The 19,448-nt window shown below is 42.3% G+C and overlaps 1 protein-coding gene across 1 annotated transcript in view; it reads left to right on the top strand.

Annotated features, from left to right (window-relative positions):
* Positions 1-4,894: 4,894 nt before the first annotated feature.
* The window catches only part of xylt1 (xylosyltransferase I), a 260,639-nt gene continuing 246,085 nt past the window's right edge, over positions 4,895-19,448 (top strand). The window contains exon 1 of the mRNA XM_059979376.1: positions 4,895-5,147. Within this exon, the coding sequence (XP_059835359.1) occupies positions 4,938-5,147 (210 nt within the window). The 5' untranslated portion in view covers positions 4,895-4,937. The remainder of the gene's footprint in view (positions 5,148-19,448) is intronic.

The following is a 19,448-nucleotide window of genomic DNA, read 5'->3' on the forward strand; positions in this document are numbered from 1 at the left end:
GGTCAATAGGGCAACTATGGACTCTTCCGCAAATGGGCAGAAGCGAGCTGATTGAGTGGATGTCTAGATAATGAGATTGGGTGGGCTTGAAAATGGCAAGGATAATGGGAAATTGGGCAGTGAGCACAAATAGGGCAGAATCACCTTTAGAAAAGGCAAGCACCCTGTAGCTGGAGAGCATGGGAAACCTGGGTCAGTAGGGGAGGAGGGATGGGATTGATAAAATAAATGTGAGCATAATGTCATATCTTTATAATTGTTTCCATGAAGCATCTGTGCATGCTTAAATGTGCACGTGTGCACACTAATGTATAATGTTTGCATGTGAGTTACGTCTGTGAGGGTTTACAAGTACGTAATGACTTACTGCCCGTTACACCACTGGTGTTAAGGGCAACAAAGGAGGTCCTTCATCTCTGGTGGTGTTCAGAGCCTCCTTCACCTTGTTAGTAGTTCCTTCTCAGTTTCCACCACTGTCAGTCATGCAAGTCCCAGGTGGAGAATCAGGAATACCGTCACGCTCAGATGCAGGATTCTTCATTGCTGTTTCCATAACAATTATATTTTACCAGTCAGGGTGGTTAGCAGGACTAGTGGACTGCTCTTAGTCTGGCCTCTACCCTTTGACCCATTTGGCATGAGTGAACCTACCAAGAGCCAAGGCATAAAGCCCTGACTTCAGCCGACTTAGCTCTCCAGGTCATTGAAGCAGGCAAGCCTCCAAACCCAATGACAAGGTTGTGGTCCTCTTGGAGGATATAAATACATACTGTGCATGTGTTAATTCTTTGCAGCATGCCACCATTTTGTATCTCCTAGCCTTTGAATTAAGACTTTGCTCTATCAGGTCTATGTAGAACATGGTTTTCCACAGCCTCTTGACTTAGAAAGAGTTCTAACACAAACATTTTCTATTCCCTCAGATTTCAGGTGGAAGCAACTTACCTGAATTCCAAGGGCTTGCCTAAGAGAAGAATGTGACGATTTCTTTCTGGTAACAGGCGTCACAAATCTCTTTCACATTTTTTTTTTCCTTTTTAAATGCCAGTTTTGCCTTTAAACATTAAAACAGTGGCATTTAGGGTGAGGCAATTTACAATCCTGAACACCACTACCTCTTCCACCCCTCATATAAGCTTCACCTGGAAATTACCTGCCAACAGTGTATTTATTGTCCCAATGTGGAATTTGCAGGATACATTTTCCATAGCTGAGTTATTTAGGTAAACAGGCAGGGTATCCCCCATTTGTCTTTAACAATATTATATTTTCTAAGATAAGGAAACTTGCATTAACATTGCACCTTACATAATAAACCATCCACACATTTCACAAAAACTCTATCAAATCAAACTTGACTCTGAATTGCAGAAGTAGAAAATTAGAAAAGGAGATGAAAATTTTGTTAAAGTTATGGGTTTTGATGAGTATCCGAAAAAAAGGAAAGGGAAAAAAAAGAAGAGAAAAAAAGAAAAAAGAAGAGCAAAATAAAAACGATCGAATCAGAGAAGGTTTCTGAAGACTTTTCAGAGTTTAGGACCAAAGTTAGTGAAGCCTACAGTGACCAGTGGGATGGAGAAATCGGAAGAACATAGGACTGGAGTATGATGCAGAGGTTAAGATGGATAAAACCATTGATGAGACGAAACCAGAATGTGAATATTTGATTTCAGAGTGGCTGGGCTAGCATCCTCCATCAGATCCCTGAGAACTTAGCTGATGGGCAAAAGGTGCCGAGAAAAGTTAAGATGCTTGGAGTAGCAACTTAAGTAAACCTAAGATAGATACATGCTTCACTTGCAATTACACTTCCTTTCTAAGCAGGAGAAGGTTTGTCTCCTCTTTCAAGCTACTCAACTTGAAAAAAAATGTATATCCTTCCTTGTTCATATGGGTGATTTATTTGAAACATTGTATTAGTCTTTTATTGGTTTTAGCCAATTACACTTTAATTTAGAAATAACAGAGAAATCAGAATAACTGTGTTTTACCTTCAGCGGTCTGTGAACCCCTGGTGTGTATCCTCTCAAACTTCTGTTCTGGTGTATTGTAGAAGTGGTCGTGGGGGAAGGTAGGAGAATGGGATTGAGAGGGATAACAAATCAGCCAAGATGGAATGGACGAGCAGACTCGATGGGCTGAATGGCCATATTCTGCTCCTACAGCATGCCTTGTGGTTTTACAGATACTGTGATTGCAATATGGACTGATAAAACCATCAGTGCAACACTTGATAATCAGAATCGAAACCAAATAAAATGCTTCTTTTAATAAATACTTTGAAAATTCATCTACTGTTTGTTCATATTCGGTATGAAACGTGTCACAGGAACTCCATCACCTGTTCCTCCCCCAACACGGTGCTGTTCCCTCTTTCGAGTATTTAATCAAATGTAGGACGAGTAACAATGCCAGAATGCGCAAATGTTTCGTATTATTTGAGCAGAACGTGCTGCTAAGATCTCACCACATTTGCTGAAGGCCATGATTGAATCGGAATTTAATACCAGGGCTTGCAGTCATTGCGAATCTGGCTTCCGAATCACGTTTAGTCAAGAGGGACCAACATCATACAATCTTCAATCCTGGTCATTTTCCGGTATCAGTGGAGAATCAGCAGTTTATCAACAAATCCTAGAAATAAGATGGAAACAGAAAATGTTTGGGAGTAATTAAGTAGCTCAGGTTTTTAAGCAACTTAAAACTGGAGAATATTTCTGTTCCTCTGTTACATTTCTGTGAGGCGACTACAAACCATGGCTGGCTTTGATGCAGCTGGTCCTTCGGGCAGGTTGAGGGAGATGAATGCTCTTATTCCTAATTTCAGAATTTCTGAAATCTCAGTTGCTCAGTAGCACACCGGTTAAACGATTCATAAAAAGAGTTTTAAATTTGAAAACTAACCAACAAACGAAAATTTTTCATTTCATTGCTGGAACTAACGGAGCTCAGCCCCCACAATTTCAAACAGAAATGATAGCTGATTGTGTTCAAGTGAGAGTCGGGCCCGTTTAAACTGTACATCTCAGTCGCGTACATTCGAGCAGCTGTGCTATTGAACAGTTGATGGCGATATGATTTTTCTGTGAGGCGTTTTAGACCGGGAACAGCTGGTGCAAGTGGAAACCGGGAAATTCTTACAAATCCAGTCTGCTTGATAGAAAGGGGATTTAATTCGGCAGAACTGCCGGGTTAGATGCCGCTTTGTGATAGTGGTTGGACAAACACTCTTCAGGTTAATCGAAACTAAACATTCAACCATGAAGACTCTGAGCTTCGCGAGACAAAAAAAAACCCGTTCGACTCGAAACTGTTGAAATTAATGAACTGCTTAAGAAAGTGTGAAAACTCGAAAAGTGGGCGGTGGAAAAGGTTAATTATGTGTGATTATTAGTGCTTCATGTAGAAATAACTTTTTTACTACCTTGTGCTGCGCGGGTGATCCCGAGCTGAACCGGTCCGTTGAAGGTTAAAAATACTGCTGATTAAATATAGTTGCTGGAACGGAATATACTGGGAATTTGTTCAGAGAATAACCAGCTCGAGCATGCAGTAAGATTGCGATCCTGTTATTTCCCTAAGTTCAGTGTGAGTTTTCGAAATCATGCCCTCTCGGTTGTAACGAAACCAGTTGTAACTCCAGACTTCGAAAATTTTAAATCTGCAGACACATCTTCAAAGTGAGCATCCCATTAGGCAGATGCCATTAACAGCAGCGCTCTAAGACTTGAATTTATATAAGTCCTTTCACAATCTTAGGACTTTAGAAAGTGCTTTGCGGTCACTAGATGGTCTAGAAATTAAATAATTAATCTTCGATGATCTCTTTAAAGTACTATTTTGTTATTCTTATTTGCACATTGGTTATTTGTCGGTCTTTGTCTCCTAATGTTCAGTTTATTTTTGTAAAATTCTATTGTCTTTTCTCCGTAAATGCCTTCAAGGAAATGAATCAAATGTACCTAACAATATTCTTTGATAATAAATTTATTTTGAACTTTGAGATATGCTAATCTTTCAAAATTGAATTGCGAAGCGTTCGGTTTTGCTCCTGAATTTGGTTATTTTTATAGAATCTAGAGTTTTGTCATCTTTGCCACCTGTTCATTACTACTTAAGGACGAATGGCCATTATAAAGAATAATTATGACAAATAAAATCATGAAAAGTTATGAAGAAAGGCAAAATAAACAACTGGATTTGCATAGCGCATCTTCCATCTGTTTGAGAGAGGTTTCATGCACCAAGGGTGGTCTTTAACAAGATGCAGGTTTTTTTTAAACGCACAAATGCACTTCGCAAAGCTTTGCGCAGCGGGTGGTGCTGAAACGGGAGCGGTGAGGTTCCTGAGCAGGGAGAGCGGCTGTTGCTTTCTGTGGCTGTGGAAGGAACTCTGTTAATGAGTTGTGTGGATATTGCCCTGTAAGGCACCCCGATTACACTTCCCTAAGGACTCTAAACTCGGAAGAGATTATGCACACCGGCATCCCCCGAAAACCCATGGCCCCTCCACACACACACTGCTCCGCGCTGCCGGTGAATGCGAGGCAATAAAGCTCTCACACATACACGCACTTTCCCACAGTGACGTCACAATACAGTCAGGCCGTCACCCAGCAGCGAACATCTGATCGACAGCACTACCTGCCTCCTCATTGGCTCCTGTCCCAACCGGTGGGTCGGAGACTGCAATTTCTTCTATCGATTGGCTGAACGGACTTGATCCCAATTGGTTCTTTGATGTTTCTGTTAAACCGCCCGCCGATAGGCAGACGCTGAGGGAGGAGTGGCTGCCATTGGCCGGTCCCTGTCGAGCGGGGAGGAAAGGGCAGCAGCGATTGGCTGAAGTGGGAGCAGGAGCGGAGTGGCGGGGGGTGGAGGAGGCGGCCGGGCTCAGCTAACCTGGAGTCCGCCGGCATAGTGGCTTCACAGTGAAAATGGTGGCCGCGGCGTGCGGGCGAAAGTTGGCGCGGCGCTCGAAATCTGCCGTGATCGTGGCACTCACCGTGCTGTTCGTACAGACTCTGCTGGTGTGGAATTTTAGCAGCTTGGACGGCGAGGAGAAAGGCGGCGAAGACAAGAAACAGAGATCCCGGCACATCCGAGAGGCACCCAGGAAAGGGTTCCCCTTTCCTGGCCAAGGGCTGGTATGTACGCGCTCGACATTCTCCAAAATAACTTCCCAAGTCATTATGAATGAATGAGCCGGGGGCTGGGGAAAGCATCGCATGACTATAACTCCGCAGCCTTTGCATCTGGCTGCATTGAAGTTAGCAATTGCATCTGGCGTGATGCACCAGCCTGGTACTGTCAGGTCCTGATGTGGGTAACTGAGCCTTCAATGCGTTCCCCCATTCGATGGTGTACTTTGTATCCCCTTCCCTTGGCGAAAGTGTACCATATCGGCGCGGCGGCAACAATAGCCACCACACAGCCAGCGATTCCACCCCGCCGTTAGCAGCCGATGGTGCAAAAATAATGCGGCTGTAATCATCACTGACCCCCCCCCCCCCCCCCGACTCTTCGTGAAAGCGCTGTTTCCGTCTCCCTACTTCCCCACGAAATTCAGTCGAGTGAAAGCAACGTAGATCAGTCTCATTCATTGAGATTCAGTGAGGGTGTCAGGGTTTTTTTGGCAGTCACGTCTCATGATTTAATGTTTTTTCTCTGAATCGATACGTTTCTGATTTACGATTTTGCATTGCCGTGTGTTTCATTGAGGCAGGCGACTCAAGATGTAACATCGCAGTTTAAAAAAAGCACGTAGATTGTCTTTGGAATGTATTACGCTGAGACCGCGCAGCGCGATGGTTGCTGAGGATCTTGAATGCCGTGGTATGCTTCAGCAGAGATAGAATATGCTTGTTCACATTTAATGTCACATGAGATCGTAAGACCAGAAATTGTAGAAACGTGTAGCGTTGATTATTGATGTGGTGGCAAACTTGAAACAAAAAGGCATAGGTGTATGATATTCTCTGTGCGCTTTTCGCATATCACACTGTGGTACTGTCGCCTCAGCCTGCTTGTTTGAGAAGTAGTTGCGAAACGCGGCGTTAAATATCATGAAGCGCACACTTAATTGAACCAGTTGGAAATGTCCAATTTCAGCTCGCGTTCGATCCAACCCCGAATCCTTTCCCTCTCAAAATTGACTGTCCCCAAAAGTTGCATAGAATATTGGACTTGTCTGCGCTGAAGTAATCTCACCTAGCGGGCATCGCTGTTGGGGTGAGATGGGGATGCTGCCGGTGTTCTGTGGTCCCTTCTCCCGTATTCTCGATTCCGAGGTAGAGTGAGGGAGGATCCTGCGATGTGGGGGAAACTCCTAGTTCGGCGCAAGGGGAGGGGGCGCCTGTAACAATTCACTACTACATGAAGTTCAACTCTCCAGATCCCTTCAGAATACCGAAATCAGAATCAAATATTATAACTTATCTGCTGGTGAGGGAGTGCGTCACTATGTTGCAACATAGAAACCCCGTAACTTGTCGATGAGACCAGGGTCCTGTCTTTTTTAAATCTATCTGCGGATGAGATGGATTTGAGAGATTTTCCGAGCGCATGAATGTAAAAATAATCGGGGTTGCGCCGTCCCTGGGTGCGATGAACGACTTTGTCGGACAGCGGAACGGGCAGATTCCCACCGATTCTGCTCTCGCCGGTTGGAAGCAGAGACAGGGAACTGATCGTCTGCGAAAGATCGTCTTCCCTGCTTAACCGATCTGGAACTTAAAAGTTGGATGGTCTGAGCGTGTCAAGTGCAACAAATATAAATGTAAGAACTCGCTGTAACTCCGCAAGCACGGCCGGGTAAAACCCAGTGGGGACGCCGAGGTGTGTCTGCCCAGAGTAGCCAGCCTTTTGACCGCCACTGCAGACTCCATGGGATGGCGAGGCAGCCCTGATCAGCCCTCAAGAAGCAACAATTCATTCAAGAGAGGAGGAGAAGACTGCGGGGCGCATGCCTCAAAGTTGCAATCGTCTGGCGTGTCCGAGAAAGAGCCGGTCGCGTGTCTCACTGGGTATCGGGAAAATCGATCTCGGTCCTGGAGAAGCGGAGCGTGTGGACGGTAATGATCGCGACGCCAGAACAGATGGAGCGGAGACCGACCCGTCGGGGGAAAGGAGTACGGGGAGCATTGACCTAGGACGAGGAAGGCAAGAATGGAGATAGGTTCATGGACGGTAAAATAAGATTTTCTGATCCCTGTCCGGTGTAAGTCCGCGTTGGATGCGGTGACGTTCTTGAATGAAAGGCGGTCATTGTGAGGCAGATGGATGTGATTGTGCAGGGCGAATGAGATGGGAATCGGGGTAGATATTGCTAGGAGGCGGTGAAGGTGGATCAAAAGGTATTGACAGAAATAGAGGTGATTATGAACGGCGAGGCAAAATTGAGTATTAAATGAACTAACTGGCTTTGGTCCTTGTTGGAGGGGCAAAGATGAGTTGCGGCATTCTGCTCAGAGATGGAAACTGAAGATCATTACTGTGAGATGATCAGAGAGCGAGATCGCATTTGGAGCCAAGATTTAAGGAAATTTAGAGATTTTATGAACCACACTCAGCACATTGAATCTTTCACATACACACGTGGTTGATACGAACATGCAAACCAGCAGAATTGGCAGTCGACACTGTAACAATTGTCTATGTGTTATGCCAATACCAAGTAAAAGTCGCCAGCAGTACGTTAAATCTGGCAATTCATACAGTCCGCCTGGTTTCCATTTTAACAACAAAATGCACACAAAGGACCTATAGAGCGCAGCAGGTTTGCATAAGTACGTTTTAATAACCCACCATTTTACAGAAATTTACTACATGCAATTTTACTTTACTTTTCATTTGGAGAGCAACATCCTGAAGCACAGTATTACAAATGCTTTACTGTATAAGTTATGGCAATGTATGTTAAAAAATTCATTGTCTACTGGAATAGTGCAGATAAGATCAGCTCCCTGGATAGTTATGACATCATGGAGCAAATTTCCTTTTTAGAATAGTATAACATTTTCAGCAATAAGTCCAATTGATATTGCAGTGTTAAGTGTAATAGATGGAGCAGTGTTCAGGAAAGCAGAGTACATCATCAGGGACCCTCACCACCCAGGTTATATTCTCTTCCCGCTGCTGCCATCAGTTTCACAACACCAGGTTCAGACCCTTGAACCAAAGGGGATAACTTCACTTGCCCCATTACCCAACGATTCCCACGACCTATGGAATCACTTCCTCTTTGTCACAGGTTCTCTATTTATTACTTTTTTATTCTCTTCTGTATTTGCACAGTTTGTTGTCTTTTGCACACTGGTTGTTTGCCCTGTTGGGTGCATTCTTTCCTTACTATGGTTCTCAGATTTACTGAGTATGCCTGCAAGAAAATGAATCTCCGGGTTGTATATGGTGACATATGTGCTTTGATAATAAATTTACTTTGAACTTTGAATTGTCATTTGCACAACTTGTGTAGAGCGTTGCACAGAATGGTGTCGGACTTCAACCTCGTTGCTGAGATGGCTGCATTTCTCAACACTGAGGTTAACTTAAAACACTGGGAGCAAGGCTGAGTAGTAGTAGGAAAGATAATTATTTGTTAACAAATATTATTTAAACATCCAGCCCTACTACTCTGTGCATTGCTTCACATTGCATTTGAATTATTTTTTATATGCATTATTGGTCCAAGCTAGAATGAACTGTGAAACTAACCTTTAGGGAAATCAGATGAACTAACAGGGAACTCAGGAGCAGCAGCTGTTGGGCTGGACTACCACTCTGCATAATAATTTTACTTGCTCAGTTCATTACCATACAATTACTCAACATTCAGCCCCATTGAAGATTTCCTTGTCACTTTTTATTGCTTTTAATTGCTTAATCTCAATTGCCAGGTAAAGGTCAGTGTCCCGAAGAACAATTTAACCCACTACACTGCAGTCATTTAATTTAAGATAAAAGGATGGCAGGAGACTTTTAATAGAATGCTCATTTTAAAACCTTACTGAATTAGTCTGCCAAAAATAGCATGTGTATCACTAGATCCTTAACCTCAGAAGTATCTCTGATTGCTTAGGAGCATTGCTGAAAATAGTTAAACACCAGGAAACAGTTTCTAGTTTGTTGATAGCCAATTGGAAAGATATTTAGTTATTGTACAATAATGAAAAAGTACTGTTGGCAATCCAAGTCAGCAACCTATGTACAACAAATTTCAATATTTCTCACATCTAAGCAAATGCATTTCAACCAATCCAGCTGACTGCATTAATATCTATCCGTTGGTTATGCTTAAAGGAAGGAAGCAATGCAGAGATCACTGCTCTCTGGATCCTGATCCTTAACTACCATAACTCTCTATATTCAGTCTTCATGACCTCATCCCTTTTTCTAGCGATGCCAGTGGTGCCAATGTGTACCACAACTCCTGGCTGCTCACCCTCGCTTTTAAGAATGCTGGGGACTCTTATCTGAGATGTCTTTGTGACCCTGGCACATTGGTTGCAAGATGCCATCTAGGAATTTCATTCTGTCGATTCCTGTAACTGTGAATCTCCTATCACTGCTACTCTTTTCTTGTGTGGTTTTTGAACCACAGAATCAGACTCAATGGCAGAGGCCTGGCCGCTATGATTTTTCCCCCTTGGGTCAATATATCCTCTCGCTAACAGTATCCAAAACTGAAAGCAGCGTACTCTGTGGAAACTGCATATTCCCTTAACTGATGGTCACCCAGCTACCAGACTCCAGCAATTTAGATGTGCTTGCCTCTCTGTAACTCCTGCCTATCATCTCCTCAGCCTCCCCAATGACCTGGATGGAGTTCATCCAGCTCCAGTTGTAGTTCTCTGGTGGTGTGCAAGGAGCTGCAGCTGAATGCACTTGTCGTCAGTGCAATCATCAGGAAGCTGGAGGTCCCCTGACCTCCCAGATCCTGCAAGAGGAGCATTCCCCTACCCAGACTGTCATTCCCACTGCCCTACATGTGCAGGGAAACAAAAGACCTTACCAGAGTCTCACCTAAGCATCTGCTCACTCAGTTTGCCACTTCTTGCAAAAGCCTCAAAAGGTCCTAGTATACATTGATGTGGGAAATCAGGTTAACCAGTTCAGACAGTGGAGACAGAAGCCACTCACTAAGAGTAAGTAGGTTAGTTGTTTATGTACAAGGGAAAACAGACACAAAATATTTAGTAAACCTTCTCGGTTAAAGATAGTTATCTAAACTGAGTACCTAAAGTGGTAGCACAAAACACATACTAAACATATGCACAGTGGTAAAGCCTTACCTAAAGTGTGCATCCGAGCTCTCTTCACTGCAGCACACCCGCACTGTCTACTGTTTTTGCAGCACTTTTGTTTACCTGGTCCACAACAATTCAACAGGAAAAGAGACCGCATGCTAGATTTAAACCCTACTGGTGCCATAACATCACCAGTTAAGCAGAAGCTAGTGGGAGGGGCTGCAATGCTCCTAACATGGGTCAGTCTGCTTCCCACGGGGAGTGGCTTTCAACGAGCAGGTAAGTTAAGATATTTAATGCAACATCTGAGCCATTTCCGGAATGTCTTCTCCACTTGACCTTGGCACCTTATTGGTAGCTGCTGCCCAATTAGTCAATTAGCTAATCAATGCAATTTGCCCTTTTTGCCCTTTCTGCTGTGGCCTTCCTGCTTGTGAAGTGAAACTTGCCAGCAGTGAGATTTGAGCAACACCTGTAGAATGCTGTGGAACTCAGCGACCCAGGCAGCACCCATTGGGGGTGGGGGGGGGGGGGTGGTGGACTAGCAGACTGACCTGCATTTTTAATAACATTCCTGATCTCACTTTTGTCAACCTGACTGGTGATATTATACAACAATTACTGTGCTTTTATTGAGATCACAAACTAAGTTGTTCATCGTCACCTATCAGACAATTATAGAGGGAGTCATTACGTTAGTTTGAGGTCTGATTTTGAAAGAACCTTTTGTCGGTATCTTGTAAAATCTAGTGGCCCCCTTGTTAAGCATGCAGATTTCCTCCAGATGAACTGCTTTTTAAGCCGTGAAAGTAACCATACACAATGAATTGAACTGTGAAAACATGAAGATTTGATGATAACCAAGGACTTTCATTTTGTTCAGTCTCATTAAACGGATGTAACTATTTACAGCCATTATACAGTAATTCAGATGCTTATTTTTTGGTAAATGCTATTTTTTTTCCAAACACTGTAAGAGAATTGAAGACATGCTTACTCCTGTATGCTTAAAATATACTTGGGATTGGGCTGATATCACGAAGACTGCTTCATGATGAGACTCGTACTACGTCACCGTTCCACAGCTCATCTTAACAATCTTGCACAGGTTCTCACCACATTCTGGTATGGTTGTCAAGTGGCTGTCTAGCTGTGTGGCAATTAGTATTCATGCTTAAAACTACAAAAAATCAATTATGAATTGCTTCTAAACAGACCTCAACTGCTATGGAATTGCTGGTATTTTTCACAACATAAGTAATCTACCCCACAGCTGCTGTTGTACAGCCATAGTTTCACAGCTGGTCACTGTATTCATCTAATATGCCTGAGACTTCATTGCTGATGTATGGAGGAATCGTTGGCTGTGAAAATTAGGTAACTACGGTACATATCTTGCAATTCTCTGCCAAACTTCAGATCAAGTTTGACCTGGGCTAGTTTGAGAATAATGTACAATACCTGGCTATGACCTTCCACACCTCGGTTTTTCCAAGGAGTCATGTATCAATAGCAAATGTCTTTTACTTGCACTTAAGAATTTATGAATGGGAGCAGGTGAACTATCCACATTGAAATCTACTTCAGCTGGAAGTGTTTATCAGAATTAATAATTCCCCACCCACTCACCATGCCTACATTCAGGTGTGTCGCCTTTCAGCATGGTTGCTTCCTGGCTGACGTAATTTTTCCTTGAGGGCTAGCAGTGTGAAATTCCCACTGTACTCCCCATCAGCACAGGCCCACCACAAGGCTCTGTGCTTAGCTCCCTGCTTTACTCACTTTATATCTACGATTGTGTGGCTAAGTACAGCTCCAGTGCCATATTTACGTTTGCTGATGACCCCGCTATTGTTGGCTGAATCAAAGGTGGTGATGGATTGGCATATAGGAGGGAGGTTGAAAATCTCATTGATTGGTGCCACAACGACAAGTTGATGTCAGCAAAACCAACGAGCTGATTATTGACTACAGGAGGATGAAGCCTCATGAGTCAGTCCTCATAAGCAGATCGGAGGTGGAAAGGGTCAGTAGTTTTAAAACTTTTGGTGTTATCACATCCGAGGGTCTGTCCTGGAACCAGCACGCAAGTGCCACCTGAAAGAAAACATATTGGTGCCTCTACTTCCTGAGAAATTTGTGTAGATTTGGCATGTCAACAGAAACTTTGACAAACTGCTATAGAGACACACTGGGGAGTACCCTGACTGGTTGAGTCTTGGCCTGGTATAGAAACACCAACTCCCCGGAAAGGAAACGGCTACAGAAGGCGGTGGATACAGCCCAGTCCATCACAGGCAAAGCCCTCCCCACCATTGAATGCATTTTCCTGGAGTGCTGTCACGAGCAAGCAGCAACCACTGTCAAGGATCCGCACCACCTAGGCCATGATCTCTTCTTGCTGCTGCCTTCATGTGGGAGGTCTAGAAGCCTTCGATTGCATACCACCTGGTTTAGGAAGAGTTATTTTCCTGCAGCCATCAGACTCCTGAACTGGCATGGATGACTTCACTCACCACAATTCCACAAACTACAGTCTCACTTATAAGAGTCTTTGCATTTCATCTTTTGAGTATATTTTTTTCATTATTTGCACAGTTTGTCTTTTGCATTCTGGTTGTTAGTCTGGTTTATGTATTTTTTCATAAAATCTATAGTATTTCTTTATTTTTGCTATAAATGCCTGCAAGAAAATTAATCTCCAAGTAGTATGTACTTTGATTATTTACCTTGAACTTTTAGTTCCAATGTTTTAGTCCATGCCACAAACTCTTCCCCTTTCTCATTTCTTCTGGTCAATGTAGTCTGTGCAAAACATTGTCTTTCTGTTCAATATAGTGATCAGCTCATCCTGATTTATTTTTGGCTCACCCATAATTGTCTCTGTTAGGTCATCAATTTCCACTCACAAGCTTCTTCAAATTAAGCAGGACACTCTTCCAAGAACTTCGATGATTCTCCGTCTCCTGAAACATTGAGCATTATATCATCCTTTCTCCGTGACCATCCTACTGTAAATCCTTCAAGTTTTTTCCTCAGTGGATTGTTCCCTCTTGGGATGAGGAGTGGTTATAGTGGAGGGAGCAATTCTTTGGCAATCGACTCTACTTTCCTGAGTCCCCTCTCCCCACTATCCTACAACACTGCCTTCCATCCTCTCTGCCTTTAAATCCTCTTGATTGAATGTCTTCTTTCATTTTCGGTCACCACTTAATCTATTATAGATCAATGTCCATTTCTGTTAGATACTCATTCAATACCGAAACAGGCCATGCTGAGAGAGTACTTGTTTCCACCATAAGGTTGTTGTGTTCCCTCTGGGTGGGGGAAAATATCTCCCTCAAATTCTCTCTAAGCATCTTACTCATAGCTGTCTCTTCTATCTATCCCTCTCACAATTTTGTGTCTCTGTCAGTTCCCCTCCCAGCCTTCTCTGCTCTAAGGAAAACAAGAACAGCCTATCCAGTTTTTCTTCAGATCTGAAAGATTCCATTCAAGGCAACATACAAGTGAATCTCCACTACACCTCTCCAGTCTAAAAGTATTCCTTCATTAGTGTGGCAGCCAGAACAACACACAACAGTCCAACTGTGACTTAACCAATTTTTCATAAAATTGTATCATAAAATTATGTGTTCTTAGATTCTTTGCCCCAAATAAAGATGACAAGCATCTTGTATGCATTCTTCACCACCAGTGCTGCCACCTGTAGGTTTCTGTGGAGTTCTGCACTAAGGTTCCTTTGTTCCTCAATACTTTTTACCAGAGCTGCTAAAATTCAACTCACAGTTAACAGGTTTAAATTCCAACAGCTTACCAGCCCTTGTTGTTCTGCAGCCTAAGACTACCCTCCTCATGGTCAATACACTAGCAAATTTTGGTCATCTCCAAACTTATTAATCGTAATCCCTTATGTTCACATCTAAGTCATTAATATAGATACTTAGTGGCCACCTTGTTAGGGAATAGAGTGGAATCTGGTGTGGTCTTCTGCTGCTGTAGTCCATCCACTTCAAGGTTTGATGTGTCTGGATTCAACGATGCTCTTCTGCACACCACTGTTGTTACACCTGATTATTTAAGTTACTGTCACCATCCTGCCAGGTTGAATCAGTCTGATTTCTCTCACTGACAGTGTTTTCACCCACTGAACTGCCCTCACATATGCTTTTTGTTTTGCACACCATTCTCTAAATCTAGACACTGTTGTGCCTGAAAATCCCGGGTTATCAGCAGTTTCTAAGATACCACCCCATCTGGCGTTAACAATCATTCCATGGTCAAAGTTATTTGGATGATATTTCTTCCTCATTTTGATGTTTGGTCTGAACAACAACTGAACCTCTTGACCATGTCTGCATGCTTTTGTGCATTAAATTGTTGCTACATGATTGGCTGATTAGATTTGTGCATTGACGTACCTAAGAAAGTGGCCACAGCATTTTAAGATATATAAATATAATTCATTTATCTTTCGAGCTTTGTTACATGTCCTTTAATAGAATTTATGATTGGTTCAAATATATTATTTTACCTCAAGTCATCTATGCTGTTTATATTCTTGACTATCTCAAGAAGATTTAAACTCTGTTCCTTTTCCTCTGAAGCACTACTTTCAGTTTCTAGTGGCTTTCTCTGTGCCTGTCGCCAGACTTCAGTGACAGTTGGTTGTACTGAAATATGCTGAGCAGAAATACCAACGTTACTTCAGAGGGATCAGTCTATTCTTCAGTTCCTTTTGCCTTTACCAATCTTTCACAACTGCCAAAACAATAATTATTTGACTTGTGCAAAGAAAACTCTGGTGCATGTTGCAAAGTTCACTGTAAAATTGAAGCAGCATATTCTTCTGTTTCTTTTGATTTAAGCAGAGACAAAACCACAAATTGCCAGCTATGGAGGCATTAGGATGGAATATCTTTTATCCTGGTAAGTATTAGGAGGGAAATCTTCTTAACTTCTTGTCTAATCCATAGTAAGCCATATTAAACTGCAAAGCAGCTTAGGTGATTGACTCTGAAATGCATGAAGATACATACACTAAAGATTTGAAATCTGTACCAGTGAAAGTCATTATTTTTAAGAAAGTTGTTTGTCAGATAGTTAGTTTGTTCCTCCATTTGAAAACACGTATAACTTTAGAAATTATTCTGAGAAGAAATTATATAATTTTATTGCATATAACTTAGTGATGATTTGGGGGTTATATTCAAATCTGGGAAACCTATACCTGGTTCTTGATGTCAATCAAATCTCATTAATAGTTGAGTGAATCATTTAGAATTGCACACGAAAGAAGGAACGTATTTGACTCATCAGCTCTGAGCTGGTCTTCCGAAAGAGATGTTAATTGATCTTACTTCCCTTCCTTTTCTGCATGGGTCTTTAAACCTTTCCCTCCAAATATTTACTCAGTACCCTGTATGAAGGCACTATTGAATTTGCTTTTATTGTATCATTTCTCACAGTTTAGGTCACAAATCGCTGAGTAAATGGTTCAGAACTTACGCTGGTTCTTTTCTCAGTTATTGTAGGTTTTGTATGCACTATTTGGCAGAAAATGACATATTACCAAAAGTGAGACCTACTTCAGCACTTATTTATTCTTTACCTAAATTTCTACCCTTCCTGTGCTAAATGAATGGACTCAAGTTGGCTTCCACCACCGGTTCAGTCAGCTCATCTCCTTGGAGCTGGCTGGTATAATTTGTGCTGCTGAATCCATTCACTGTTGCCCGGAGGCAGATTTGTACAGCCAGCTTTAATAGCGCAAATAATGCAGCTGCCCAAAGACCATGGGGTTGCTGGTAGCTCAAAGAAACAGCACTTTTTGTTTATTTACTTGAGCTGGTGCCAGAGTTTTCTGATCTGCTGCTGTTGTTATATTGAACACACACTCATAATGATGGAAAATCCTAAGTTTTGACTGAACTATAATCAAATGATACATGTCAAAAGAAACGGCTGCTACTTGGAAAAGGACTGGGAGCTCACGTTGTCCTTGCAACAGTACTAATTTCAATGTTTGTGGTGGTAGTCGTTTGCAGAAATAAAACATTTTCTTACTTCTAGATGCTGAGCTGATTCCAGGATGTCTCCCTGGAGTGTTGGCGAGGGATAATTGGAAAGTCAGAGTTGTATAGCATTATAACAGAGCTAATTCAATCACATGCCTATCTATGCAAATCTTGACTCTATTCATTCCATATCCCTGCCATCACAGCAGACCCGATGGGCTAAATGGATCTATTCTGCCCTGATGGCTTATTGTAATGCTCATTCAAGTCCATGTCCAGATGCCTATTGTTATCATCTCCACCACCTTCTCTGGTGACTCGTGTCAACTTCTCTTTGTCTGAAATATTTACCTCTTGGATCCTATTTAAACCTCTTTCTCCTTATCTTAAATCTATACCCTCTAATGGGAAAAAGACTCTGGCTGCCTACCCTACCAGTGCTTCTCATAATTTGACACACTTCTGTCATGCCACCTCTAGCCTCCTTTGCTTCAGGGAATGGCCCAGCCTTTCCAATCCTGTCTTATCACATCAACCTGCCAAACCAGATTGACTTTATCAGGAGAGTGGATAAAATGGATGATAATTCCAGGATAGTGTCATGTTTCTTAAGCATTGTGGTAATTAAGGCTCTCGCTGCTCATTAAGTGATTCTTCACATCATTCTTGCTTTTGCCAGCTAGCTGTCTGGTCATTATTCATGATTAAGCCTTACAATGGAGAAGACTTAGGAATTAGCGATTTCTGATCCTGGTGCACTGCAGCTAAAAGCTGAAGCTGGAAATATGTTGGTTACTATTATAAGTACAGTGGATTCCAGGTTAATTGGGACACATTGGGACCAGTACATTTTGATCCAATTAAATGGCTGTCACAATTAGCTGATGTTTCTAAAAAGAAGCTTTAAAAAAAGACAAACTACTATTTAACTGAGTAAGAAATTATGTATTTAAATAAAGTACAGAAGAAATCACAACACCTTTACAGTACTATAAAATGGTAAATTAGTTCCTATTAGTTATCGACGGAGCAATTCGTCCATTGTACGCTGTCGTGTTCTTTTGATTGACTGTAATAAAACCAAATCACTGCAGGCATTTAGTGCAGTTAATGGACTACCTTCATACTTTCGATGATTGCATCCTCCAAATCTTCATTTTCATTGTAACATTCAAGATGATTGTCGATACCCTGAAATTCTTCATAGTTCCTGAATTGCTGAAGTAGTGAAATCATTTCATTTTCAGGTTGGCTGTTCCTGGCATCTCCTAACCTAATGACTGAAACTGCAGTGAGCAAAGCTTTTCCTTTTTCCTGCTGCTTATTTCTCGTCAACTATCAGTGACAAAAATCACTGTCTTATGAATGCAATTGATAGCATTTGATGCTATTTAAAAAACCATTTCCCCTAATGAAAATTAGGGCAGAAAATGGTTCGGCACAGCCAAGAAGGGCCAAAAGGCCTGTTTCTGTGCTGTAATGTTCTGTGGTTCTAAGCACAGTGTAGTGTGTCTAATGGCCACACAAGCACATGTGACTGGTACTAATTAGAAACTGATTGACAACAGTCTCCTGTCGCAGTAAAGCGGCTTAGTTTCCCAAATAAATGAAGGGAAACCCGGCTATTTTCCTTATTCATTTTTGTTCTTTAAGAGTTCTCCTAAATAAGCAACTGTCCCAATTAACTAATGGCACTATTACCCCAAATCCACTGTATTTGCGTGTGTCATTGAGTGATGAGGCTGTGGGGGGGGAGGGGGAGGGTTTACCTTTCCATACACCCTGTGGTCCAAGAACTCTACTGATTTCATAAATCATTGTTTAACTCGAGACAGTGCATAGAGGTGGCTCATATTAATATCACCCAATAGTTAAAGGAATATGGTTAAAATTTTAAAAATCAATTTGTGATTTCAACTTGCTCTACGTGGCCAACTCACCACCCACCATCACCATGTGATTGTGAGTACTCTGTCCTGTGGTCTCTCCCTTCCTTCTGACTGCTGAGGTCCTCAATCCAATCCCAGTGTTCCTCACTGGCAGGTAATGTGCCCATCAATTCCTGACTGTGGCCTTGCAATGAGCAGCCAAGAGCTGTTGGGCATCTCTTACTGCCCAGCAGCTAGGCTGCCCGGCTCTCTGGCCAGCGTTGGATGGGAATTGTGCAGAAGTTGATCTTAAGTTCCTGCTGTGGAATTTGGCAGGAGCTCTAGGTCCCTGGGACATAAGGGTTCTGATTTCCCTAAGCCCCTCACTTCCTGCATCAATATAACGATGTGATTTGGCTTCTCCACAGTGAAAGGCATCGAAGCAGAACAGTGAGTCCATGATTTTCTAGCCCAGGCTCCAGGGTTATACGTTATCACTGTAATCATAGGCAGTAATGCAAAGCTGTGAAATTAAACACTTACTCTGGCTACAAATCAATGGTCAATTGACAACTTTTTTCATTTGCTGATGTTAGGTTTGTAATTTGTGCTTTCCTGTAAGTGGGATGGTGGTAGATGCCTGGAACACACTGCCGGGGAGAAGCCAAAGCAGAGATAGTGGCAACCTTAACAGTCAGTAATCAGAGGGGGAACAGAGGGACATGAGCCAGACGTAGGCAGATGGGATTCGTTCAGTTTGCAATCATGGTTGGTATAGACACGATGGGTTGAAGGGCCTTCTCCCATTCTACACTCATGTGAATGTCCTGCATTCACAGAGAATATTGCCCCTGCTCTTTTTTTCAACCAATGTTAACAGCTATACTAACAGATTGTTCTCTGAGTAATAAGTAAAGGATTATTCTTGTGGACAATAAAGAAGGAAGCTGGAATCATTATTGTGCTGTGTTTCATTAGTTTATGTAAGGTTTACTTGTCCAGATATTTTAGCATTATTTTTAAATCAGAATTAGCAGGCCCTATGTCTGTATGGAGATTTTCGCCCCAGCCAGCTCAGTGTGTAATCGGCCTTATACTTCCCCGTGATAGTTGTTGCCCGCTGTACTCTAGATAAGCTGTGGCATTCTCTTTATCTTGTGTCAACTGAGGCTAATGCAATGATCTCTCAATTTAGGGGCCATAGTGAAATCGTTGATCAGTCTGTAGCTTAGTCAGTTCAATGCTGAATATGAAAGAAACTATTTCCAAATTTCATTGCAACTGTGGAAAGGTAAAGTTTTAGTAGTCTATGGTCT

The sequence above is a fragment of the Hypanus sabinus genome, chromosome 9 (genome assembly GCF_030144855.1).
Source record: "Hypanus sabinus isolate sHypSab1 chromosome 9, sHypSab1.hap1, whole genome shotgun sequence".
In the NCBI taxonomy this organism is placed as follows: Eukaryota; Metazoa; Chordata; class Chondrichthyes; order Myliobatiformes; family Dasyatidae; genus Hypanus; species Hypanus sabinus.